The sequence below is a fragment of the Hyperoodon ampullatus genome (assembly GCF_949752795.1).
Source record: "Hyperoodon ampullatus genome assembly, chromosome: 11".
NCBI lineage: Eukaryota > Metazoa > Chordata > Mammalia > Artiodactyla > Ziphiidae > Hyperoodon > Hyperoodon ampullatus.
This window is the reverse complement of record NC_136924.1, coordinates 26,843,535-26,871,358: the sequence shown is the minus strand read 5'-3', so window position 1 is coordinate 26,871,358 and position 27,824 is coordinate 26,843,535. Positions and strand designations below refer to the sequence as shown.

The window sequence follows — 27,824 nt, the reverse complement described above, 5'->3', positions numbered from 1 at the left end:
TCCTTGATTATGCTTCAAGTAGACTCACTGCTACAGGGGAGAAATCTAGACATAAAATTTAGGACCTGGATTCAGAAATAACATTTACTTACACATGGAAATAATCCCTATATATGTAATATGAATATATTAGAAAACTGTGCTCATGTACACATACAGAATATAATTCTACTGATAAATTATCCAACAGGCCTGAAACAAGTTTTCATGGAATCCCAGAGAACACACTTATGTAGTCTGGGACATCTTGGCTCAGGGTTATCTTGAAGGCTGTGAGCAGATGGGATTAAAACTTATGTCATCATTCTACTTAACAAGATTTTGATTCCAACACTTAAAATCTGTGTAACTGTATGTACGTTTTTCTTACTTATAAGTCAGTGTGTAACTCAATGACAAGGACTTTATTCATTCCTTTATCCTCTATTATAATAAAGGGTATAGTGTGGGTGAGAACTACCCCTTACAACAATTTACAAATACGTGGTTAAAGAAGAGTTAGCAGTGGAGGAAGAAAAAGGGAATATACATGCATAGATGCTTAAGGGGACTAGAATAATGCAGCTTTAAAGACGAAGTGAGCAGGGTTTCAAGGCAGAAGTGATCAATAGTGTAAAAAGCTGCCTTGAGACTAAGAATGGAAGAAAAGCCCATTGGATTTGTTAAAAATGTCACTGATGACTTCTGAGAGAGTAGAGGAGACTGAATAAGATTAAGGAGTTAGATCAAGGGATAGGGAAAGAGGAACTGAAGTTAAGAGGTGTAAGTGATGGGTTCAAATATTCAGAAATAAAAGGTGTGAAGAAGATAGACTAAAAAGGGGAAACAGAAGAACGTAATGGTTAAGAACAAGACATATGGAGGAGGTTGCTTGGGTACACATGGCAATTTTTCCAGTTAGTAGTTGTGTGAACTTGGGCAAGTTACTTAACTTCTCTGAGCTTTGGTTTCCTTATCTGTAAAATGAGATCATCACATCACCCATCTCATAAGGTTGCCATGTGGGTTAAATGGCCTAACTTAATATGAAATGCTGACAATGAGCCAAGCATATACAGGTACTATGTAAGTTTCTGCCATGATTAATCAAGGTTACCTTTTTGTGCAAGTATGAGGACAGAAAAGAGTCACGGAGAAGTATGAAGACATTAGAGGGCTATGAAAAGCAGGATGCCTAAGAACTAACGTGAACTCTAGACAGCAGAAGGACTAACTTTAAGAAGATGAACGTGGCAACTTCTTAGATCCTAGGGAAGGATAAAATAGAGCAATGCCCAAGAGAAGATACTGGCAAATGAGAGAACTCTTGGTGAATGGCTCCTATCTTCTCAATGAAATTAAATTAAGGTCAATTGATAATAACTCACAGTGTATTTTTGAATTTTAGAAAGCTTTACTATGAACAGGAATTGAACACCACTGCAGCTAGGTCAAATTTGCCTTATGCCACTGATGCTTTCTGTTTACACACTATGGCTAATAGCATGGATTTAACTTTTTTTAAACAAATACTGCTTACTAGTTAGTCTAGGCATTAGTTTTTAGATTATAACCTATCAGAGGGCATGAAAAGTGTACTGTGAATAAATGCCATTTATAGATGATGGTTGTCAAATAAAAAGTTAATTGCAAAGAACTTTTAAGGTTCTAGATTAATCCAAATGCATTTGTGCCAATTAAGAGTCTCTGAGGTGGAAAAAGTCATTGATTTTTCTCCTCTATGTGTGCAAGTATTACACATGTATATGTCTTTTCAGCTTGACAGAAGAAAGCTAAGTTATAAATAATAACCTTAAAACTTTCCTCAGGATGCCAGCACACACTCATTCCAGGGGAATGAAGAACAAAATGAGCTGTCTGTATTCCTTCCAAGTTCCAAATCCTAATAAAAGAATAGGAGTATAATGTTAAAGTTTTGATAATTACTAAAAAAATGAAATTTCTATAAATTTATTCAAAGCTATCAACTAGAGATTACAGGGTAGACATTTGTATTTAAAGCATATCCTTTAAAGAAAATTATAACAAAATTATAATTATTTTAGAATATGTAAAAGTAGTATGAAGAATTTAAGTTTTATCACACTCAATAATGGAAAAACAGTCACATCCATTTTCTCTCTAATTAATCTAGTACAGCAACACTGTAACACAGTAACCAAATTAAATTATTCATGAACTCTTATTTTGTGGACAGGATCTTGAAGTTTCTAGGTCACTAATCAGGTTGCATTCCAACTTCAGCAGTCACTTCGGTTAACAATAATTTCTACCAGGGGTGCTTAAAACATACACCTGTACCCCCCTCCCTTACCCCAGTGCTCCCATTTTAAAAATAGCATATAAAGAAGCTAGTATGAAGTGATGTGAATTTAGGGAGATAGTAATTTCCCAGTTGCTTATTCCTTCTGCCTTTGAGTTCCCATGCCAGGGGCTACTTCTTATCTTTTACCTTTTCTGATCTGGCTCACTCTCCCAGTTCTTCTCAAAAGGGGCCTTGATAGCTAGCTACCAGATTAAAGGATAGAAGGGCTGAAGGAACAAGCACCTGGCTCCTCCTACTCTCCCTCTCCTCAATACTTACAAATCCATAGTAACAACAACCAACCTACGCAAGTTCTGTCTCAATCTTTTTTCCCATACCCAGAGTGGAGATCAACATTCAGAAGTCTCAGTAATGGCTCTGTTGTGAGAAGTCCTATTCCCCAACCAGACTGCTCATTTCTAGCTCATTCTTCACACTCAGCTATTGTTACATCTCACTGGTACAGAGTGTGGCACAGAGTTAGCATGGCAGGAGACAGAAGGTGATGGGTGGCTGGCAAAGTGCCCACACAGTCTGGTCCTTAAGAACCGAATGCATTCATTAGAATGCCCTGGACTTTTTCTTCTAGGTTTTATAGTTCATATCTCATTAGGGACCATAAAACAATTTCAAGAAACTTAAGAGAATGTGTTTTTAAAGTTGAGGCAAACTTTTATTTCAAAGAAAGAAGACATATTTATTGGACAATGCCACTACTATTCTGTGCCAAACCACATCATTTAAAAATTTTTTCCTTTTTATAGAAATTACAGGATCTCCAATCTTGAAATATCCTAGTTACATGTAAACTAACAAAGATGTTTTTAAAAATGATTATCTACTTGATTAAATAATTTAGCAGCATACACTTTTATCTGTATTTACTATACAGGGAGACAATTACAATTTAATTGAAGAGGGGAATCACATTTACCATGGGTTTATTCAATTGTGTTTCACTTCCCACAATAAATAAGATTATTAGTTATGGCAATTGAATATTTCTTTCTTCTCTATTGCCTTTTACATAATAAAGTGCTGGGCTAGCATATATTTTACCCCTTTTGAAACAGCAGAAATTTGTCTTGCATATTCAGTGAATCCCATGAGAGAATGGTTTAAAGGCTCCATTCTTTTGATCTTATTCTAACATGTATTTGATTTTTGTTTGTTATTATAGTGAATAAATACATACAGAATATTTTCATGATTTTTTCCTTTTCAAATGAAGGAAACCAAAGACATTTAAAAAAACATGGATAAAGATATTCTATAAAACAGGTCAATTAATGAAGTGTATTCCTGTCCAATGAGCCAAATTTTAGTCTAATTTTTAAACAGTACTTAACCTGACCAGAACCTGACATATTTTTTTGGGGAAAAAAAATCCAAACACAAACCACCAACAGAAACTGATTTAAAAATGAGGAGGGTAATCCAAATTACTTTCCAGGACTAGGATAAAATGATTTACAGCTTATAATTATATGCTTATTATATAATTTTCAGCAGTTGCATGATCCAAGTACTAAATACACAAAATACAACAAATTGGGCTGAAAAGAGTTATCATAACTAAATTAGCTACAGATGGTACACTTTAAGTTGTTAAGTCTTATTTCCCTTTTTGACAGATTCCCTAATTAAGCTCTTCTTAAATCCTTTTGTGGAGCTCAACTTATTTTCCTGTGTCTTTACTGCATGTCTCATCTAGTTAATATTAGTTCCATCAGATGAAGTCACATTCCTCTTTTTTTGATACATTTTTTGCAGTATACCATATATAATAAAAATACACAAATCTGAAGCATACAGCTCAAAGAGAATACACTTGAAGAAAGCACCCAAATTAAGATAGTATTTCCAGAACTCCAGAAGTCATCTGTGCTTCCTTCCAGTCCTATTTCCTTGACTTCTCACAAAAAGTACCCGCCATCCTGACCTCTAACACCATAGCTTACATCTGCTGGTTTGGAACATCATAAAGATGGAATCCTATGGAAAATACTATGGAATGTATTTTCTTGGTCTGGCATCTTTCTTTTTTAATATATTAAAAATTTTTTTTAAATTTATTTTTGGCTTTGTTGGGTCTTTGTTGCTGCACGCGGGCTTTCTCTAGTTGTGGTGAGCAGGGGCTACTCTTTGTTGCGGTATGCGGGCTTCTCATTGCGGTGGCTTCTCTTTGTTGCAGAGCACGGGCTCTAGGTGCGTGGGCTTCAGTAGTTGTGGCACATGGGCTCAGCAGTTGTGGTGCACGGGCTTAGCTGCTCCACGGCATGTGGGATCTTCCCGGACCAGGGATTGAACCCATGTCCCCTGCATTGGCAGGTGGATTCTTAACCACTGCGCCACCAGGGAAGTCCCAGCATCTTTCACTCATCATTAAATCTTGTGAAATTTACCAACACTGTTGCATGTTGTATTTTGTTCATTCTCACTGCTGTACATAGTAGTCCATTAATTAAGTACACTGCCGTGTGTTTACCCATTCTACTGTTGACAGACATTTAGGTTGTTTCTAATTTATGGTCATACCAATAATCCTGCTACAAACCTTCCTGTACATGTCTTTTAGTGAATATAGACACCCACACACCATTCCCCCCCCTTACACAGACACACGCCCACATCTCCCCACCCTCTACGTCCACCTGCTGGGTAATTGCTAGGCGTGAAATTGCTGGATCATAGCTTACAGATATGTTCAACATTAGCAGGTACTGTGAAATAGGTTTCCAGACTGGCTGTACCTCATTTATCTTTTTTTTTCATATTTCTTTTTAATCACCAACTGAAAAAGTCTAAACTTTCTTTGACAAATTTTCTGACAAAACAATCTTAAAAGTATCATTTGTCTTAATGGCAAAAGGCACAACTTTTCAGTTGGGCTTATTTGTAAGGCTGATTTCTCAAATTATCCCCCTTTTTTCTTGCATTTTAGTTATTTTCATGTATCTGTGTATGAAAAAATTTCCATCTGTTTTAAAAAGTACTTAACACAATGTATAGTAAAGACTCTTAATTGACCTCCTTCTGACAGACTCCTTTTTCTCTCTGCAGAACTGACAAGAACAAGAAGGTTACTTTCTAATAGCTCACCTGTGCATTTGTTGTAGGCTTACCTCGAGGGAATATGGGTTTTTTGCTTAGTGAACTGCTGTTTGTAAGTGATGTAAACCCATGCTTATTAGTGTAATTACATAGTTAATATTATATAAGCTGACGATATGAATGTGAAAGAGCTGTTTCAATGGAACTAAGTTGATGGCAACCAAATAAAGGTAAGTTTCTAAATGAAAAAAAAGCTCTTAAATTAGGTATGCATGAGAGTTACAAAAACAAGTAAAATAAAAATCTAGATATATTTGAATTACTACTGCTTAGCAAATGTTTTCATTGTAGACACTAGGTGTGGTTCAGGCAAAAAAGAGGTCTAATGCAAATCAATGGACTCATAACTTAAGAAAAACAACAAGCCTAGGTCTAATATCAAAAGACTGGCAAACTGGCAAATTTTCATAGACACATTATATATTAAGATAAGGTAGGTAGACATTCCTTTAAAATGAGTTCCTGAGTTTGCTGACTTTTTCGTTAATCTAAGGAACTACTGGTTTGGACCATGTCAGATAAGAGAGTTTCTACTGTAACAGGAAAAAAAATCATAAATTCACATTTTCATATTTCCAAATTTATTGCTAGTATATTTGTTTATCATAAATAAAATTACCTAAAAGTTAATTATAGCCACAGAAGCATACTTTTCAGGAAAATGGTATATCACAGAAAGATAAAAGCTGTAAGGGTTTATAACCTTCTTAACACACATAATCAAACACATGGAAACATAACAGACCCTTTATAAAAAGTATAAAAATATAACATCAAATTAAACTACTTTGACCAAAACTCAGGAGCTATATAAAACATATATGTATACCTATTCAAGTGTTTGCAAGGGAAATTTCAAAACTAAAGCTTTTAAGGTAAAGTTAATCTGCTGACATAAATAAAATGAGTTTTGATACAATTTGAATCCAAGTGTAACAGACATCTCCACCCCTCCCAACTCTGTGGTCTTAAGTAGAACTCTCAGATTTAGTTGTAAAATGTAGGGGTGAAGAGATATCCACATCTAAGATTATGAATTACATTTACCTTACTTTTGGTAGTTTATTGTTAAAATTATTGCCTGATTTCAGGCTGAGTGCTTTTCAGCAGAACATTAAGTATTCTTAACCACATGGTATTTAAATGTAATTGTCCCATTTAATTAACAAAAAGGTCTCATAAATTGGGTGTTAGCATATATGGGATATCCTACATATTCTCAAGGGTCTTTTGCATTCACAATTAGTAGAGGGAGATGTTCCCTCTGAAAATTCAAAAGGAAATTTCCTGGGTAATACTAGTTCATTTGTTTGTTCTTCATTTTTAATTGGCAGCTCATTGTCTGCTAAGGAGTTCATTGTAGAAGGAAATTTCTGCTACCAAATGTTTATGACAACACAGACAAAAGAAGGGATGGATGACATTAAATGACACATCTGTATCCATTTGGCCCTCTTTAACTGGTAAAGCAAAAAATACAAACCACAATCTTTCTAAAATATATGACTGGATCACATGAATCACTGTATTGATTAATTAAATATGAAAGCAAGAACAAACGTAATACCTAGATGTCGTTATAAAGATGAGAAGGCACTTTACAATGTTACTGGGTGTAGGAAAGGGACCTCCAACATTCTTAGACAAGAAACATGTTTTTCACTGAGCTTGTGATAGCAAAATGAAGATTCCCCCTGCCCCCCATTTCCTAGTAGTTGATCACTAAGTAACTCATCATGCTATGGATAATTCAAAAGAGAAAACGTCGTATATTTCCTAAGTAAGTGAACACACAAATAGGAAGAAAGATGAAACAAATTACAAAATTATTTAGTGCTAAAATATTTGGCTTTAAGTGCAAAAGGAGTTCAGAGGTAGGGAACCATATGATTGAATGCACAAATCAAGGGATTAGGTAGACAAATCTTGATAGGGATATGGTAGGTTACAGTGGTAAATAAACTGTCAGCTTGTGGCTTAGACTATAGAAAACTTTGATAGCTAGGCAAAAGTTTTAACAGTGGAGGTGACAAAATGGCATGACAGCATAAAATAAGAATTTTGCAAAGGGTACTTTCAGTATATGTATTTCAAATATATTCAGAAATAAGATTAGACTAATTCTGCTTTTTAAAAAAATACTTCATACTACTAAGCAAGTAGTATTAATAATAAATGAAGTAGATTATTAGAAATTTTACTGATGAGAGTAAGAAGAATTATAAGGATGAAAATGAAAGACAATTGCTTATGCTTACTATTTTATCCTTCAATAATTAAAAATTATGAGTCAAAAATAGAGTCAATAATCAAAGACTGTGTGTGTTTTGAAGGGGACAGGAAGTGGCCTGTTTCAAATATAACGCTAATAAACCAACTACACTGTTCAGAAAACAATCTACTATTGTACATCTTCATGAAGACTTGGAGGGGTTAAAAAAAAATCTTACAAGCTTACATGTTGTTCCTTCATTTTTTTCTTAAAACTATAAACAAATGCAGCAGAAACTACCAATTTACCATCACAGAGGTGAGACACTACCTGAGGCCACCCCAGAGGAGAACTGACATCTTATTCAACTTACATAGACAAACAGATTTTTGAAGGATAGGAATTGTGAGATATTTTGTCATATTTAAAAATAAACCACAAACACGGGAAGGGAGAAGGCTAAGGTGGCACAAAGTGAGAGAGTGGCATGGACATATATACACTACCAAATGTAAAATAGATAGCTAATGGGAAGCAGCCACATAGCACAGGGAGATCAGTTCGGTGCTTTGTGTCCACGTAGAGGGGTGGGATAGGGAGGGTGGGAGGGAGACGCAAGAGGGAGGAGATATGGGGATATATGTATATGTACAGCTGATTTACTTTGTTATACAGCAGAAACTAACACACCATTGTAAAGCAGTTATACTCCAATAAAGATTAAAAAAAAACCCTGAAAATTAAACTCTCAACTGCAAAGAAATACCATATGGTAGTTTTCAAAACAGATCGTATTTAGTTATTTCATCTTCAAGGAATTTAGAATAAAAGGACTTTTCCTTTAACTAGCATAAACCTTAACACAAACACCAGTAATACTACCCAGGAAATATTAGCCTTTCATTATTTCCAAGAAAAATTTTGATATACTTGGCAACTGAAATTTGACTATATGCTATAAAGGAGGGAAGGTACTCTTTAACAGTTACATAAATGGACTTTCAAAATAAACCTGAAAAATGTTCATGGATATGATTCTCATTTATACAATTCACTTATTACAACCACACAATGGCTACATAAAGCAAGCTTAAGTTACTGCGATCACTGATACGGTAATACACTTTGAAGTACTGGTTTTATATTTCATCTACGAGAGCACATGAGAGAACAGAGAGTTAAATACTAGAGAGTGGTATTACCAGTTCACGATCATATAAAATTTCAGAAAATTCTTTCATCATTTTATAACTTTTACTCTATTATAATCTTTCATTAACACACTATTTCATTGCCTTAAATTAAAGAAGATCTGCAAATGTGATCAAAAGGTTTTACTAGAATTTTTGAATGCTTCTTATAAAGACATTGAATCCTTATGTTTCATTCACTAGAGGTAAACTCAACACAAATTGTCTCTTTTATTTCACTCTTAAAGCTCTTATTAGAACTATGCAATGATTGATCTTGATTCAAAATGCTATAAAAAACTAGAGGGAATTTTAGAAGACAAGCAGAAAACTTTATTTCTGGAATTATTTAACCATAACATTATAATGAATAATACACATTCTTCTGATTTCACTTTGTACCTGTAATTATTCAGGCATAGTTTAACTGCTCCTAAATGGAGATTGATCTCCCAAGGAATGCTTCATTGGCTTACCTTCAGAAGGCTCTCAGTCCCTTTCTTTCTCTGTTTCCCACACAAGGACTATTTTTATTTATTAAAAAAAATTTTTTTTAATTTATTTTTTGGCTGCATTGGGTCTTCGTTGCGGTGCGTGGGCTTCTCATTGCAGTGGCTTCTCTTGTTGTGGAGCACGGGCTCTAGGCACGCGGGTTCAGTAGTTGTGGCAAACGGGCTTAGTTAATCCGCAGCATGTGGGATCTTCCTGGACCAGGGATTGAACCTGTGTCTCCCGCATTGGCAGGTGGATTCTTAACCACTGCGCCACCAGGGACTATTTTTAAAAAGATCACTTACTTTGTGATCTCAACTGGGGTGGGGTTGGGGGAGAACAGTCTGCCTTAACTATGGATCTTGAAGACTCAAATATAAATGAGCAGAAGTGATATGGAAACAACTCAGCTACCATGGGATATATATATAAGATATTTGATAAACATTCTTTTTCTCTTGTAATAATTTTCAAAAAATGACACTACTAACTTAGTGGATATCATATGTAATTTAGTATTCCCTTATCCAGTAATTTGGTTATATTTCTAAAAAAAAAAGATCATTTTTTATTTCCCACCCTTTCTCCCATTCTTGTTAAAAATGATGACAGCTAGAACATGGCAACTACTAATATTCCAAGTTTCATAGACAAAGTGAATGGCACATTACATGCCTCTATTATTTTAGTCTTAAACTAAGAATTCCTTGGTTTCTCAAAGCCAATTTTCCTTCACCATAAATTTTATCTAATATTTTAAAAGATTATTGGGGAGGAGGAGGAGGAAATGGATTTAGTTCTGACATCCTTTGTAGTTACAGTGAGTACTGGGTCTTCTATTTCTTCTGTATCCCCCAAAGTACTAAATGTTGGCTATACTAAATGTGTTTAATAAATACTTGTTGGTCTGACTTGTTCTTACAGAACAGTACTGTTTTTAATATACAAGAACATCTGTTATTTGGCACTGACTGGGAATAAGATGTTCTGTATTAGTGAGTTTTTAAAATAATAAGCTTAACCCATTAAATACTTAAATACCATTTTTACCTTCTTCTGGAAGAAGGGGATAATAAATTTTTCTAAATATGCACTTATTTACCTCTCAAATATTGTAATAATGTTAACCTTCTTTGGATGATGCTGGGTCATAATTTGAAGTACTAGTATTTGTATTTTCCTGTGCATATATATGTGTATATATGGCATACCTGTATATGGTGGACTTGATGAGGGACCATAAAAGAAATGGTGTAGGGACTTCCCTGGTGGCGCAGTGGTTAAGAATCTGCCTGCCAATGCAGGGGGCACGGGTTCAAATCCTGGTTGGGGAAGATCCCACATGTCGCAGAGCAACTAAGCCCGTGCGCCACAACTACTGAGCCCGTGTGTCACAACTACTGAGCCCGTGTGTCACAACTACTGAAGCTCACGCGCCTAGAGCCCGTGCTGTGCAGTAAGAGAAGCCACCACAATGAGAAGCCCGTGCACCGCAACGAAGAGTAGCCCCACCTCGCCGCAACTAGAAAAAGCCCGTGCACAGCAACAAAGACCCAACACAGCCAAAAATAAATAAATAAATTTAAAAAAAAAAGAAGAAAGAAATGGTGTAGCACATGAGGCCAAATGCCTTGCAATCTTATGATTTACTTGGGAATTTCTTTTCTTAAACACATCTCCTGTCAGATGTTTTGGTAATGGCATCTTTTTAATAAAGATGTGGTGACAGATACAGAATTGTATTCATTCCTTCACCCACTTACTCACTGAATACCTAACACAAGGGCTCTCTTCTTGTGCTGAGACGACTCTAAGGTAGTAAAGCATGGCTGGCCTTGCAAAATACCTTATTAGTGAAAAGGCCAGAGCAGTCTACTCTAGACATAATGTTTGATTTTGATCAGAACATACAGGTAATATGAACACCTGCTTTTTCAATAATACAAAAAGACTAAAACTTCTTGAATGAGAGAATCTATCAAATAAGGTTTTTGAGGATTAAATGAATTTAAATCATTAAAACACTTAGAATAGGGCCTGGTCACTTATTATTATCTAAATCAACGATTCTCAACAGGGGGGGATTCTAACACCTAGGGGACATTTTTGGTTGTCCTAATGATTGGGTGCTACAAGCATTTAGTGAAAGGTAACCAGGGATGCTAGACATTCTACATGACTTTTGAATATCAGAGTAAAATTTAGAAATACCTCAAAAGGTGGGGCCATTTCAAGATAGGAGATACGTTTTTTGCAATTTTGTTAGTACTCCATCCCCTGACATAACAGTGAATTATTTTGATACTACCCATATAAAAACTGGCTGATTTGCAAGAATGTTATCCTTCCTTATTTTTTCAATGTGATATCCTATAATTTGTCTTGTCATGTTATTTCTATTTTGATTAGCATTATTTCCATACTCTTTCACTTCCCATTGTAAAATTTTAAAAATTACTACTGAGTTTTTATTCTAATAACTAGTTTTGCCCAAGGCTATGACACTGCAAAACTCCAGATGGCACTATTTACATCGTACTCTGCAAGCCACATCCCTGGAACTGTGTAACTTGGCAGCTTTGCCTCTCTGCCTTACATTTTCCTGTTATCTTATTTTTCTGATACTCAAAATTATTCCTTGTAAAGAGTGACAAAGACTACACTTCACTATTTCTTCTTATGCAGTTGCATCTGAGCATATACACTGAGCTGTTATCCTATAACAATGTTTTTTACAGAAATGTGTAGTATAGTTAAAATACTATTTTATTTAAAATATTATTAGTATTTAACAGAAATGTACAATTAAAATAAATTTTTTTACAATTATATATTTTGATAGGTTATATTTTCCATGAGTTTCATTTAAGATTATATAGTAGACATTAGAAAATGTTTGTTTAAAAAGGGGGTATTGGGACTGATAAGGAACCACTGAGTTAAATGACAATTCAATTTTTTTATGAACTTGCAGGGATTATAGAATACTAAAACTAGATGGAATCTTAGATAAAAATGAAGTCATATTAGAGAATGCAGAGAAGTAATAAACATCTAAAATATTATTAGATACAAATACCATCTTCTCAGAGTGAATTTGAAAATTGCCACTCAGGAGCTTCCCTGGTGGTGTAGTAGTTAAGAATCTGCCTGCCAATGCAGGGGACACGGGTTTGAGCCCTGATCCGGGAAGATCCCACATGCTGTGGAGCAACTAAGCCTGTGCGCCACGACTGAGCCTGCGTTCTAGGGCCTGTGAGCCACAACTACTGAGCCAGCGTGCTCTGCAACCACTGAAGCCCGTGCGCCTAGAGCCTGTGTTCCGCCACAAGAGAAGCCACTGCAATGAGAAGCCCACGCACCGCAACAAAGAGTAGCCCCTGCTCGCTCCAACTAGAGAAAGCCCCTGCACAGCAAGGAAGACAGAACAGCCAAAAAAAAAAAAATTGCCACTCAGGCAGAAGAGTGAGTGAATTAAGAGTGCAGGTACTAGAGCCACACTGCTTGATATTTGAGTTCCTCTCCTTAATAGCTATGTCCCTTTCCACAAATTATTAGCCTCTCTATGTCCTGCCTTCCCATCTTGTAAAATGAGGGTAAAAATTGTACCTATCTTGGAGTTGCTGTAAAAATTAAATAAATTTACACAGGTAAGGCACTTAGTGTTGGTTAGTATGCAGTAAAGCACTCCATAAAATATTTAGTAATATTTACTTATTAATACTGTAATTCATTTATAGAAAATAAAATACTTTTGTCAGTCTTAGAGAAGTTTAAAATGGTTCTGAAATGATTATTCACAGGTTTAAAAATGTATCAGTGATTACCAAATACCCAGCACAGTACCTGGCACATAGTAGACACTTGATATTTGCTGACTGAATGAACTAGTCTCTATATTAATTTATTCTCTATACATTCATTCTCTATATCAAGAGATAAACAAGTGATAACTTTTTAATGGATACACTGACACACTAGTACAAGTGAGACTATCTTCATTCTGATTCAGAATTTGGAAATTTTCAACAAAATACATAAGCTTTATGAACCTGCTCAGGGGACAGATTGTTTTGAAATGGAGTCCCTAAGGGCACAAATCTCTTAGCTGATTATAATACGAAAATGCCAGAGTCAAACATCAGAAAATATGCACAGATCAACAATGTATTTAAAATAATTTTTTTTGAGTTGGCAGAGTCAGAGAAACATTTCTTCTGCTCTTTATAGTACAAAATGTTTAAGAATCCATATTGTAGCACTGCTCCATATTGTAGGACGACATAATAAAGCTTAGTATTTAAAAAATTTTATTCACTTATTTTATTCCCCATTTTAATCATTTTAAAGTGTAAAGGGACACTTGGCACATTCACAATGTTCTGCAACCACCACCACTATTTAGTTCTAGAACATTTTCATTATTCCAAAAGGAAACACTGTACCCATTAAGCAGTCACTCCTAAGTCCTTGTCCTCCAACTTCCTGGCAACTACCAATCTGTTTTGTTTCTATGGATTTGCTTCTTCTGGAGATTTTATATAATGGAATCATAGAATATTTTATGTATGGCTTCTTTTACTTAGCATTGTGTTTTCAAGTTTCACCCATGGTGTAGCATGTATCTGTACTTCATTCTTTTTTATAGCTGAATACTATTTCAGTGTATGGATACACCACATTTTGTTTGTCCATTCATTTACTGATGGATATCTGGGTTGCTTCCACCTTTTGGCTACTGTAAATAGTGCTGCTAGGAACATTCCTTTTCAAGTTTTTGTTTGAATGAACACCTGTTTTTAATTCTTTTGGGTATATACCTAGGATTGGAAATGCTGAGTCACATGTTTAACTTTTTGAGGAACTGCCAAACTCTATTCCATGGCGGCTGCACCATTTTACATTCCTGCCAGAAAACAATGAGGGTTTCAGTTTCTTCACATTCTTCAACACTTGTTTTTTTTCTGACTTTTTGTTTATAGTTATTTTAGTGAGTGTTAGTGGTATTTCGTTTTGTTTTTGATTTGCATTTCCCTAATGACATTCAGCATCTTTTCACGTGCTTGTCAGCTACTTGTATATCTTCTCTAGAGAATTGTCTACTCATGTCCTTTGCCCTTTTTGATTGGGTTGTTTGTCTCCTTATTGTTGAATTATAAGAGTTCCTTATATATCTTGTATAAGACTCTTATCAGATATATAATTTGCAAGTATTTTCTCCCATTCAGCGGGATGTCTTTTAACTCTCTTGATAGGGTCCTCTGGTGTCCAAGAGTTTTAAATTCTGATGAAGTCCAATTTATGTATTTATTTTTAATAAATGTGTTTTTGGTGTTATATTTAAGAAACCATTGCCAAATCCAAGGTCATAAACATTTGCTGGTTTTCTTCTCAGAGTTTTCTAGTTTTAGCTGGATGTTGTTGAGGATTCTGCATCTCTATTTATAAGGAATATTGGTGTGCAGTTTTCTTTTTTTGGGATGTCTTTGTCTGGTTTTGGTATCAGGATAATGCTGGCCTTACAGAATGAGTTAGAAAGTGTTTCTTCCTATTCTACTTTCTGGAAGCATTTGAGAGACTGGTGGTTAATTCTTCTTTAAATATTTGGTAGAATTTACCAGTGAAGAATCCTGTCCTGGCCTTTCTTTGTTGGGAAATTTTTGATTACTGATTCAATTTATTTGTTATAAGTTTATTCAGATTTTCTATTTTTTCCTTGAGTTTTGGCAGTTTCGTGTTTCCAGGAATTTGTCCCTGTCACCTAGGTTATTTAATTTGTTGGTGTATAACTATTCGTAGTATTCTCTTATAATCCTTTTCATTTCTGTAAGGTTGGTAGTAACGTCCCCGCTTTTTCTGATTTTACCATTTGTAGTGTTCTCTCTTCGTCTGTCTAGCTAATTAATTTTAGCTATAATATGTTTTAGCTATATATGTTAATTTTGTTATATCTTTTCAAAGAAACATCTTTTGGTGTCATTGATTCTATTGTTTTCCATTCCCTATGTTGTTCATCTCTGCTCTAATCTTTATCATTTCCTTACTTCTGCTAGCTTTGGGTGTCTTTATTCTTTTTTTTTAGCTTCTTAAGGTGTGAATTTAGGTTACTGATTTGAGTTCTTTCTTCTTTTTAACGTAGGTGCTCACAGCTATAAATTTCCCTCTGAGCACTGCTTTTACTGCATCCCATAAATTCTGTATGTTGTGTTTTCATTTTCACTCATCTCAAGGTATTTTCTAATTTCCCTTGTGATTTCCTTCTTGACCCACTGGCTAATTAATGACAGTGTGTTATTTAATTTCCATGTATCTGTAGATGTTGTATTTTCCTTCTGTTAATGATTTCTAGTTCATTCCACTGTGATCAAAGAAGATACTTTGTATGATTTCAATCTTTAAAAAAATTATGTAGATTTATTTTGAGGACAAACATATGGTTTATTCTAAAGAGTGTTCCAGGTACACTTGAGAAGAATGTGTATTCTGCTGATGTTGGGAGTGTGTGGAGTGTTTTGTATATGTCCAGTTGGTTTAAAATGTTGTTAAAATCTTCTACTTCTTTACTGAACTTCAGTCTAGTTATTCTATTTAGCATGTCATTTTAAAGCATGGTATCACCAGCATATACTACTACTCCCAAGATGACACAGGCTTTGCGTATGATTGGTCAAGGATATCACTAAGGTATCTTTACCAACAACATAGAGACCCAGACTATGGTAGGCATTACTTTAGTACAGTGACAGGAATGATTCCTGGGATGTAAATGGCTATTTCACCTGCTCAAATTGCACAGCTGCCATTTGGCTGGTGTCTTTATTTGTAACTTGGCAATTCTGTACTTTGAGTTTATAAAGACAGTTGTACTGAAACATTTTTCTGTTGTAGTTTGTCCCCTCAGAATTCCTTCTTTCCTTTGTTACTTTGAGAGTGTATGTTACTACTCTTCCTTAAACTTGATTTACTTATATCTTCTTTTTCTGTTAAAAATCTTATCTATATTGTTTAGCTTTCAGCCCAAGAAATTTGACTTTAAAAGCCAATCAGAAATGCCCTTCTGGTTGGCAAATTAAGCTGATAAATTCTAAATTTAGCTCTCCAGCTATTGCTACAATGATGTTACCAACCTCCAAAATTTCAGAGACTTAGAAAAATAAGCATACATTTCTTGCTCATGGGTCTGTGGGAAGTTCTATTTCATGCCAGGTGGTTCCATATCTGCTTAATGTGCTTTACATTCTGAGGCCAGTAGCTATCTAGGACATGCTTATATTATAGGAGAAGACAGAGGACAGTTGGTCAGGACAAACCATGTAAAACATTTAAAGTGTCTGCTTGAGTCACACCTGCTAACATTACACTGGCTTAAACAAGTCACATGGCTAAGCCCAACAAAGTGGGAAAACCTCCTTCCACAGGAGCAGGGAAGGGAGAGTAAGTATTCACTGAACAATAACACCATCAACCACAGCCTAGCAAAGTAAGACAGTTAGGAGCAACATAGTAAATTTCAAAAAAAAAAAGAAAAAATTATATTTATTTAAATTAAAGGACTTACTTTGAAGTTAAGTTCTTTCTCCTTTTTAGAGTAATAATGTTCTTTTTTAAATAAAATGATGGTAATAATAGAAGGCAGCAGAACTTTAAAAAATTCTTCTGACTTGACAAAAAGTTGGCCACCCTCTGTCAGTCCCCTATATTTTAGGACAATTTTACTATTCTATGAAAATCCCAAAGCCTCCTACAAGAAAAAAATCACGGATCTCTGAATGTAATCCCAGGTCTCTCTGGCTGTTGTTCACTATTCAGAGGCTATTCCTTGGCTTGCAAAGACACTCATTTTCCCCCTTCTCAGGTTTCATTATTCCAAATGCTTGTGATTTAGGATGCTCTGTGTGTTAGAGAATTAAAACGTCATTATTTCTTTCTAGTGATCTAATTTAAGTTTTACATTAAAAATGGCCCCACTTACTTTTCCGTCTCTATACAAACTTAGTTTTTTTTTAACACTTGGGACCCTACAATCTTAATGTCATGCAAATCTTTCATGTCCGTGACATGAACATTTTATAAAAAATAATGGCCTATGACTCTATAACTTTAAAAAGATGAGCTACTGAGAAGACTAAAATTTAAAAAGAAGCTAGTGGCTTTACTTCCAATGTGAAAGAACACATATTTAGGAGTTTTATATGTATACAAGTATTTACTAACAATTTTGTCATACCTTTATCAAACATTAAAGCTATGCAAAATAGCAGAGCAGCGCTTTTTTTTTGGTGGTTCTTTTTGCTCACAGTACTGTCAAAGCAAATGAAGCAACTGTCACTCCTCTAATGACTGCTTCACTCCTGACTCTTCAGCTTATTTCCACCTCCTACACTTGCTCTTCATCTCATTCTTTACTTGTGATATTCTCCAGCTTTAGGCACTATTAAAACGTTATAGCCACCCCATCTGTTCCAAACTAGGGGGTGAGGTGGAAGAATGTGATATTGTAATGTATTGTATCTACAGAAAAACTTTATACAGAGACTTTCGAATTTGTCAAAACACTAAATTTCCCGCGAGTCTTGCTCTAGCAAATGAGATTCTCAGTTCATTATTAAACACTAACTTATCAGATAGGATCTATGAAATAACTTCACAATATGGCAAATGCCTTTTATTATCCTATTGATTGTGTCCACTGTTTGACCTAATATATATTTAGATTTCATAAATGTGCAAATCTAAAATAAGAGGCAGAGGGGCACCCATGAATCAGCAAGGGAAGTTTCCATTAAATGGGATGAGAACTCAACTCACTGGTTTTGAAACTCATGTTGGTGTCATACTTACATTTTAAATAAAGTATGCTTCCTTTATAACATTTTGCAGAATATATATATTAGTTTACATTTTCTCTAATTTTTAAAGTGTAATTCTCATTAAAATAAGATGAAAATTCAAAAATTTGGCTATAACTTATATAAGCAACTTACCTGCAGGTATGATCATCACTCACACTTGCAATTTCTTGGCCTTCTTTGGGATCAAATACCAAACCATTAATGAAATCTGTATGGCCCTCTAAAACCTGACATAAGGGGAAAAGTTAGTAAGAACACAGGAAAATAACCTACAATATTCTTACCTAATATTTTTACTTCATTGCTTTCACTGCATGCTTCTCTTGTCTATAAATATTTCTTAAGCAATCTGCTATTTTTAAAACATGATTTATACACCCACCTTTCTAGGTTTATCCTGGAAAGAAGCTAATCATTCAACACACTGTTATTAGCTTGATCTTTCTTTTCTAGTATGCATTTCTTATAAAAACAGAGACTTTTTTTTTTTAAACTGTACCTGTCCTCATATCACCTCATTTCTCACTTATTACATAAAGGTTAAATAAAAGTTAAAGTTAGAAGAACTTTCTAGGGGCTCTGAAATAGAGTCCCCTTCAATTTTTTACCTTATACCTGCTGCTCTGTACACTGGCTGCTCCCTAATAAATACATAGCATGGACTTCACCTTCTACTGTCTTTATTCACTTGCTCAATGTGACTGCCAGCACTGGAGACAGCTAGTATTATAAGCCCATTATCACAACAACCCAGCAATTCTCTTCTGGCCACAGAAGAAATAAATGGGAAGTTATAAGGTAGAGGACTATGCAAGCAGGCAGGTCCAATCAGTCTAAATCTTTACAACTGAAATCCTAAACAGGTCTGTCAGATATCAGATATTTAAATATTTTAATGGATATTGTTCTTGCTTCCTATTTTCCTTCCAAACACTTGAATTTGATCTCAGTTGTAAGATTAATAAAGTGGTTCTATTTGGTACTGTTTACTATGTGGAGATATGTAATTAGGAAAAAAAAGGATTTGATTCAAACATTCCCGTGTAAGTTTAACAAACCCAGGTCCTCCAAATCATTCTTCAGAGCTTATGTCACAGTCTACAAGCCAAATCAAATTAACATTAAATATTTAATGTCTATTATAACTAACAATAATTGTTAGTAACTATTGACTTTTGATGAGTCGAAGTTTTATGTGCCATTTGTACAGACAGTCACTGATACAGCTTTAAATTAATATATACAGTGCACTGTATTATGGTAAAATTGTATATAGCCCACTGTATATAGTTTAGAGCATAACTTTTACTGTTTTCTAAATGATTGGACAGGTTTATAGTTTATCTTTGTTTTATAACATTATTCATAGTTTTGATTTACTAGAAAGTCAAGAAGGCAATACTGTTCTTATAAAAAACATGATTCAGTTTCAATCCAAACTGAGAGGTATTTATTTAATGAATTCCCCTCCCACTTTATTGAGACATATAACACTGTGTAAGTCTAAGGTATACAACATGATGATTTGATATACATATATATTGTGAAACGATTACCATAATAGGATTAGTGAAATGACTCCCACAATAGGGTTAGTTAATACCTCTATCACCTCATAAAATTACCATTTTTGTTTTGTGGTGAGAACATTTAAGATCTACTCTCTTAGCAACTTTCAAGTATATAATACAGTATTGTTAACTATACTCATCATGATGTACAGTAGATCCCCAGAACTTATTCCACTTATAACTGGAAGTCTGTACCCTTCAATCATCATCTCCCCATTTCCCACACTCCCCAGGCCCTGAAAACCACCATTCTATTCAGTTTCTACGAGTTCAGCTTTTAAAAAAATTTCTCCTATAAGTGAGATCACATAGTATTTGTCTTTGTCTGACTTATGAGGCAGAAGCTATGATCATCCCCATTTTACAGGTAAGGAAATGAGCACAAAGAGATTGGGAATTTGACCAAAGTCACACTATTACTAAAGTGGTAGAGCTGGGCTTCAAAGCCGGGTGGTCTGGCTCCTGTGTCTGTGCTTTTAGCCACTTTGTAGTCCTGCCTCTCACTAGGCTGTACTGTGTTTGTTCCCTTGAAGTTCAACTCTTACTCTATGTGTGTTCATGTCTATTATACTGAATTTCTAATTCTCCCTCATTTGCTGTGTCTACCTAATATTTTAATTTAATAAGTGACATCAGATTTATAATCTGCAGCCCTTACTATGATCCTAGTTACTTACTACAGCCTAAAATAGAGTAAATGAGATTCTACACTACATATTTTAAAGGTAACCATAAAGTCATTTTAAATTGGGATAAATCCAATCAAAAAAGCAAAAATAATAAATATGTTTTAAAATAAAGATTTACAAATTATACTTGTCAACATACCTTGTATTCATTTTTATCTTGAAGGTCTGAAGTAAATACTCTAATTTTCATATCAGCAGCAGAAGTGCAAAATCTGGAAGTAAGAAAATGAAAACAAACCCATTTTTAGCCTAAGTGAAAGTTCTCCCCACCTCCAACCACCAAAGCTGTTTTCATAACTCATAATCATGTTTTTGTTTGGGCAGAAAGGGGATGCTGTGGCTCTGTTGTAAAAAGTGTTATTACAACTATTACTCAAAGTAGGAGGCACTTAAATATCTTTGGAAAACATACAAAAATTAGTATATTGGATTTGTCTCTTCAATAAGAAACGTGTAGAATTTTATTATAAATCACCACATGAATTTAATGTTTAACTTTTTCTTAAAGGCAGAAAAGGATGGGCACCTTTATTTAGCTAGGTCAATATTAGATATTATAAATAGTTAATAATTTTAGATATTAAAAATAGTTATATATCTTAGTCTTTGCCTTCTTCAGTTATCCATAAGCCTTCTTACTTTAAGATATATTAAATTCAATAAATTAGACAGAAGCTGATAAACTTTTTATACCTATAAAAGCTGATATACTTCTATCTACTAAAAGCTGGAGTATTATTCACACTGACCGTAACATTTAAGGTACTGTTTAGAAGTACATCAGTGTATGTTACATTAAAAAACAAAATCTAATCAATAAACAACTATTTTTTTAACTACTTTGCCTTCAATCTTAAAATTTTTAGATTCTCAGCATGTCAGATTATGGCTGAGGAAGAAACAGAAGTTATATTTATATATTGAAAAACAAAGTTTATTTCCAATTGTCTTCAGATAAAATGAGTATCATATGGATCTAAATTTCTCAAGTTCTGACTGCATTAAAGTTAACCATTTTTTCTCAACGGATACATTTAGTTTAATTAATTAATTTTATTTATTTATTTTTTTGGCCGAGCCACGTGGCGTACAGGATCTTAGTTCTCTGACCGGGGATCAAACCCGTGCCCCCTGCAGTGGAGACGTGGAGTCTTAACCACCGGACTGCCATGGAAGTCCCCTAAGTTTATTTAATTTAAATAAAGTTTAAATTATAGAAGGCTCCTAATCTATAGACCTGGATATGTTGGTAGATCTCTGCTACCATGCCTTTTCAATGATTAGTTAAGAGCCATTGGAAGAAATAGAACAAAGCCAGCAGGGAAATGCCTTCTCTTGTCCAAGGCTTTCTTGGAGATGAAATTAAAAGTTGTAGGGAAATAAAGTACAAATTGACCCTTGAACAACATGAGTTTGAATACCACAGGTCTACTTATATGTGGATATTTTTCGATAGCAAATACTACACTGCTACACAGTCTGTGGTTGGTTGAATCCTCAGATGTGGAGGAACCTTGGATAGGGAGTGCTGTTTATAAATTATACTCAGGTTATAACCACCCCCTGCCTTGTTGTTCAGGCGTCAACTGTAGCTCTTTTCCCCACAACTGGGACTATGCTGTTGTAAAGTATTTATAACCAGAGCTGAAATTTTCTAATCTTTTGCCTTTCCTTGACAATGTTAAACTTACTTGATTACTGGAGGCAATGAATTAAGTCTAGTCTCTGGGCTCCAAGCTATGCCATCCACCCTGACTCCATGGTGAAATGTTCGTAGTGTTTTATACTGAATTCCTTCAATGTCTGCTTCTTCTTCCTAAGCATACACAGTAAATGTTTTAATAAGTTATGAGAACAAACAATATAAAACTGTGTATTTCATTATAATGAAGAATTTATCAGGGGGCCATGAATATTCTTTTGAGAAGTTCAAAAGCAGATCAGATATTAAGATGTAACTGGTTTACTGAACAACAACAAAAATATCTGAAGCTGTCTAAGCCTCACAAAATAACTCTCTACGGTAACTAAGAACAAACAATATACTTGTTATACTTTATCTTACTTAGGAGACATTTTATTCCTAATAGTAAATACATTTCACAGCAAACACAATGAAAATGGAATGCTCTAAGAATCAGAATATTCTAGGTAAATGAATTACCATGCATGGATTATCAAGTGACAATATAAAAAATATATACTGAACATATTATGTACAAGATACTTTGTGCCTTATGATGCTTCAAAGTCATTATAATGGGTATCAATAATTTTCCCATAGTATTATACATGGCACTATACATGTGTGGGATGTTACAAACTATTCATCTATACCATATACTATTACACTCTATGAATAGTGAATATGCAAATAATGATCTGATTAGTCTTTTGGATATTTGATTCTGGGTAAGATGTTTAATAAAGTCAGCTTATCTCCTTGGCTTAGTACTACTAAAACGATTTCAGTTTATTCTCATGACAAGATGAGGAAAAAAATGAATTTTAAAAAGTCAAGTCATTTCTGTCTGGCAATATGGACAATAACCAGAAAAGCTTTCTGATACAAAAATAATGCAAAAATCCAAATCCAGAGAAGCAACTGAGCACCAAGGCATAAAGCTATCTTAAGGACATCTGCCCACATCCAATAACTAACAGCTTCAGTTTGTAGGGGATAGAAGACAAAACTTAGTGCCTGAACAAAGAGGGATGCAGATCAGAGACCTCTGCATAGATCCAGGACCTTTAAAGGGGAAGTAGGGGAAGAAAACCCCCAAAACTAAAAGTGCCAGGCAAAATATGTACCGTGGGTGAAGGCCAAGAAAGAGAAAAAGTCACTTGTGAGAAATCTCAACCATTGGCTGGCCCTAACATGAGTTTGGGGCTGAAATTCACATTAACTATGTGCTCCAGAAAATGACAATTTATTTAAAAATGTCCATATGTTGATAGCGGCCCCAAGCACTTGACAAAGGCAAATTCTCTTTGGGTGAACGTCCTCTACACAGGTCTCATAAAGTTCTGACAGATATAGTTTAATCAAATATGATCTTACCTGCACGCACTACTACATATGAAAACAAAGTACCACAGAGACAAACAGAAGAATCAACCTGGAGACATCAGATTAAAAAATTAGATACAGGGACTTCCCCGGTAGTCCAGTGGTTTAAGAATCTGCCTCCAATGCAGGGGACACGGGTTCAATCCCTGGCTGGGGAACTAATACCCTACGTGTCATGAGACAACTAAGCCTGCGCGCCACAACGACTGAGCCCACACGCTCTGGAGCCCAAGTGCCACAATTAGAGAGCCCATGTGTGCTGCACACGCGCCACAAGTAGAGAGAAGCCCACACACTGCAACGAAGAGGCCCCGCGCTGCAACGAAAGATCCCATGTGCCGCAACTAAGACCTGACACAGCCATAAATAAATAAGTAAACAAATGAATAAATATTTTAAAAAATTAGATACAAAAAAGATGTATTTTTAAGGATCTAGAGGAGGTAATCAAAAAATATGAGTAAGCAACAAGAGATTACCCAAAATGACCAGACAGATTTTAAAAGGAGCTAAATAAAAACGTCTAGATAAAAATACCATAATGAGAAAAAAAAAATCAATGCTTAGAGGAGCTGGAAGACAGATTTGAAAAAATTATTCAGAATGCAGCTAAGAGAAGACAAAAAAACTGTTAAGAAGGATTCAGTGAGAAGTTCTACCATGTATCTAATTCGGGTTGTAGAAGAAACGAGTAGAGGGAATGGGGGAAGAGTCAATATTTGAAGAGATAATGGCAAAAGATTCATCATACTTGATCAAAGGTACCAATATGTTTATTTAGAAAGAACAATAAATCCTAGGCAGCTTAAAAAAAATCTGCAGTTAGACACAATATAGTAAAACTTCAGAACACACAAACCCTCATGATATATACATATGTGTGTGTGTATATAGGTGTGTGCACATGTGTGAGGGGGAGAGGGGGTGGGGCGGAGGGCGGGAGGGAGAGAGAAGGGAGGAGAGTGAGAGAGGTATCTTAGAAATAGCAGCCAGAAAGAAAAGACAGGTTTCCTATAAGAGAGTACTCATTAGAACAACCATTGACTTCTTAGCAGAAACAAATGCAGGCAGACAGTGGAATATCTTCAAAATGACAGGAAAAACGGTTGGACTGTAGCCACAACAAAACTGTTTCTCAAGAATGAAGCTGTTTTAAAGATATTTTCATAAAAACCAAAACCAAGGGTTGGCAACAGTGAAGTCTCACTAAAGCATCTCCAAAAGCAGAGGCTGACAAACTATGGCTAAGGGGCCAAATCTGGTCTATGGTCTAGTTTGGTATGGCCCACAAGCTGAGAATCATTTTTATATTTTGAAAGAGTTGTAAAAAACAAAGAATAATTTGCAACAGACACCTTAAATGGCCTGGCAAAGCTTAAAGTATTTACTACCTGGCCCTTCACAGAAAAAGTTTAAACTTTTTCTTGTAGTAAAGGATGTGCTTTTAGGTGAAGAAAAATGACCCTAGAAGGCAGGCCTGAGATGTAAGGAACAGTGAGTAAAAAAATCAAAGGCAAACATGCGGGTAAATCTAAACAAATACTAGTCACATAAACAATACTGAATTTGTGGGGTAAAATGAAAAGAAAAATGATAGAGAACTAAAATATAACAATAAGTCTTTAGGGGTGACAGTTCAAGTGTCAAAGGTCCTTGCTTTGTTCATGAAGAAGTTAAAGATATTAATTTTAACATTAATTAAGCATGCATATTAAAATATCTATGGTAACCATTAAAAGAAGAGAAACAACACGTAAAATTTCCAAACTATCAGGGAGAAAAAAGACGAAAGGAGGGGGTAACAAAACTCAAACAGAAGATACAAGAATATGCATACTGGCAATATTTTCAATAGTAAAATACTATGTGATAGAGGAAAAGATTAATTGTGGTATGTTCATATTACAAAACACCATACTACAATGAAGATATATGAATTTTGACATAGAGGAATCTAACAAATATACTGTCAATAACAAACAGTAGAAGAACATAATACAGAATAATTTCACTGATATAAAGTTTAAAACCTGAAAAACAATACGCTGATTTGCAATACCTACACATGGTAACTCTGAAGAGAAACAAAATTTCAGACATGGTTACCTGTTGGGGTTGAGAAGAAAAGGTGGTAAGGAAAGAAAACCCAGGGGGCTTCAAAGGCATTACTAATGTTCCCTTTCTTAAGCTAGGTAGTAGGTATACAGGGATCTATTATTATTATTCTAAGCTTAAAATATTGCAATTTTAAAAATAATCATTGTTTTGTTATTTAAATCAAAACCCTAAATGGGTCTTGAGACTAAAGCACAATTTTTCATGACAAATTTGCCCAAGGAATCTTCTGTGTTGACTATAGTTATTCTTCATAAAAGTTTCTAAGATTATAAAATAGGATTAGGGAAAAAATCCAGAGCAGGTGAAACTTGATATTTAATTGAATACATATATCTATACAGATAGAAATTATGTGAAGGACTGTTCTAAGAATTCCATTCATCCTGAATCTAAATCCAAAGTTTTATAATGTGTACTTTAGTTGAATCCTAGTGGATGTGTTGATTTTTCCAGGATAGCCTTTGCAATCCCAGCAGTCATCTCACAAATACATTACATATATCTTTCTCTATGTGATTCAGATACCTCTTGAAAATTACTTTAAATTTCAGGTGAGCTTAACAGAAAAAAGTTTTTCTATAAATGAAAAAAGGAAACAGAAATGCATTTACCAAGGAAAGAAAAAATGTCAAATTCTATTACTTCTTAATTCGTCTGTATAATAACTGTATAGCTAACAGCCAGACATCCCAAGGCAGCAATCACTAAGTAATTTAAAAGTAAGGTTAGGAGCTTAATCATATCTGACTTCATAGTTTGGGTTACATTTATTTTTCCACACTTGACAAATAAATCTTCTAAAAATGAAGTTTTTACCATCAAAACACACATTATTTTGCTACTGTAACAATAGTATTCATAATTAGGTCCTGTAATTTGTTATCGAAGGTATATATGGAGTTACCGGGTGGTCGTGGGGATAAAGAAATCCCAGGGACTGTACAGCCTGAGTTTTATGTACTACCAGTGAAAACTTTTTTCCTGGCAGCAATGTCTGCCATTGAGCCAACTAAAAGGCCAGGGTGTGTGTGCGGTATAGGCAGAGATTAATGCTATTTTGGGTTTAGTCTGGGGTGTAGGCAGTATTGTATAGGCAGGAAATTAAGATACCTTGGAAAACTTGCTATAATACAAATCCTCACACAAGGCTCCAGCGTATTTGAGGTTGGGGCAACGCCAGGCTGGTGAAAGGGCTACTCTAAGGGCTTGAAATTGGCAGGCCCCCCCCGCCACACCCATCTAAGGCCAGATACAGAATTTTAGTTGGATGAAACTGTAAAATTTACGTAGTCTACTTCTTTCATCTAATGCTTAAATCTCTAGTAGGCCATTTGAAAAAAGTTTGCGCAACCCTTCTCTAAACATTTTCAAGTGAGAGGGAACTAGCTATTTTGGGGGGGAGCTTATTCAATTTGGGGGGTAGTTCTAATTATTCAAAGAGTTCCATTTAACATTAAAGCAAAACCTGTTTCCATGTAAATTCTATTCATTGCTCCAAATTTTGCTCTCTGGAACCATCAATGAGGTAGTCTAATTCAGTGACGGCAAATATCTGGCCATAGCTGATCTCCCCTAGGTGAACACACTCAAAGAAGCAGTTTCAGCAACAGTCTTAAAGCATTATAAGCAACAACTCCACTCAAATAGAGCTGACAAATAATATAAAAAACAGTTACCATTCTGAGTCTAATCCCTCTTTCACATGACAGTTTTAAACTTTTTAACACCACTCTGAAATTTGTCTTCACATACATTATCTCCTTTGAATCATAATACACTGCTAAGAACTGAAGTAAACACTAAACATTACTGTCAATTTACAGAGGAGGATACGGAGTTGTTCTGTCCAGTATGGCAGCCACAGTCACATGGGGCTATTAAGCACTTGAAATGTGGTTAGTTCAAGTTGAGACATGTACACTTTATAAAGTGCAAAATCCGCACCAGATTTCAAAGATGTAGTATAAAAAGAATATAGAAGTATTTCATTAGTAATTTATATAATGTTCCACATAAAATATTTTGGATATGCTGGGTAAAAAATATATTAATAAAATTAATTTCATCTACTTTTTACATTTCAAAATGTGGTTACTCCAACATTTAAATTTATATTTGTGGCTCACATTATATTTCTGTTGGACAGCACTGAATTAACTTCCTCTGGCAGTTTAATCATCACACTGATTCATGGTGAACATCCAGGTGACT

General features: G+C 34.8%; 1 protein-coding gene across 1 annotated transcript in view; it reads right to left on the bottom strand.

The window, feature by feature from the left end:
• The window catches only part of NUP37 (nucleoporin 37), a gene marked incomplete at its 5' end in the record, with an annotated part of 39,460 nt that overhangs the window by 8,195 nt on the left and 3,441 nt on the right, over positions 1-27,824 (bottom strand). The window contains 4 exons of the mRNA XM_079714799.1: positions 1,792-1,882; positions 18,298-18,392; positions 20,565-20,637; positions 22,117-22,241. Coding sequence (XP_079570925.1) covers positions 1,792-1,882; positions 18,298-18,392; positions 20,565-20,637; positions 22,117-22,241 — 384 coding nt within the window. The remainder of the gene's footprint in view (positions 1-1,791; positions 1,883-18,297; positions 18,393-20,564; positions 20,638-22,116; positions 22,242-27,824) is intronic.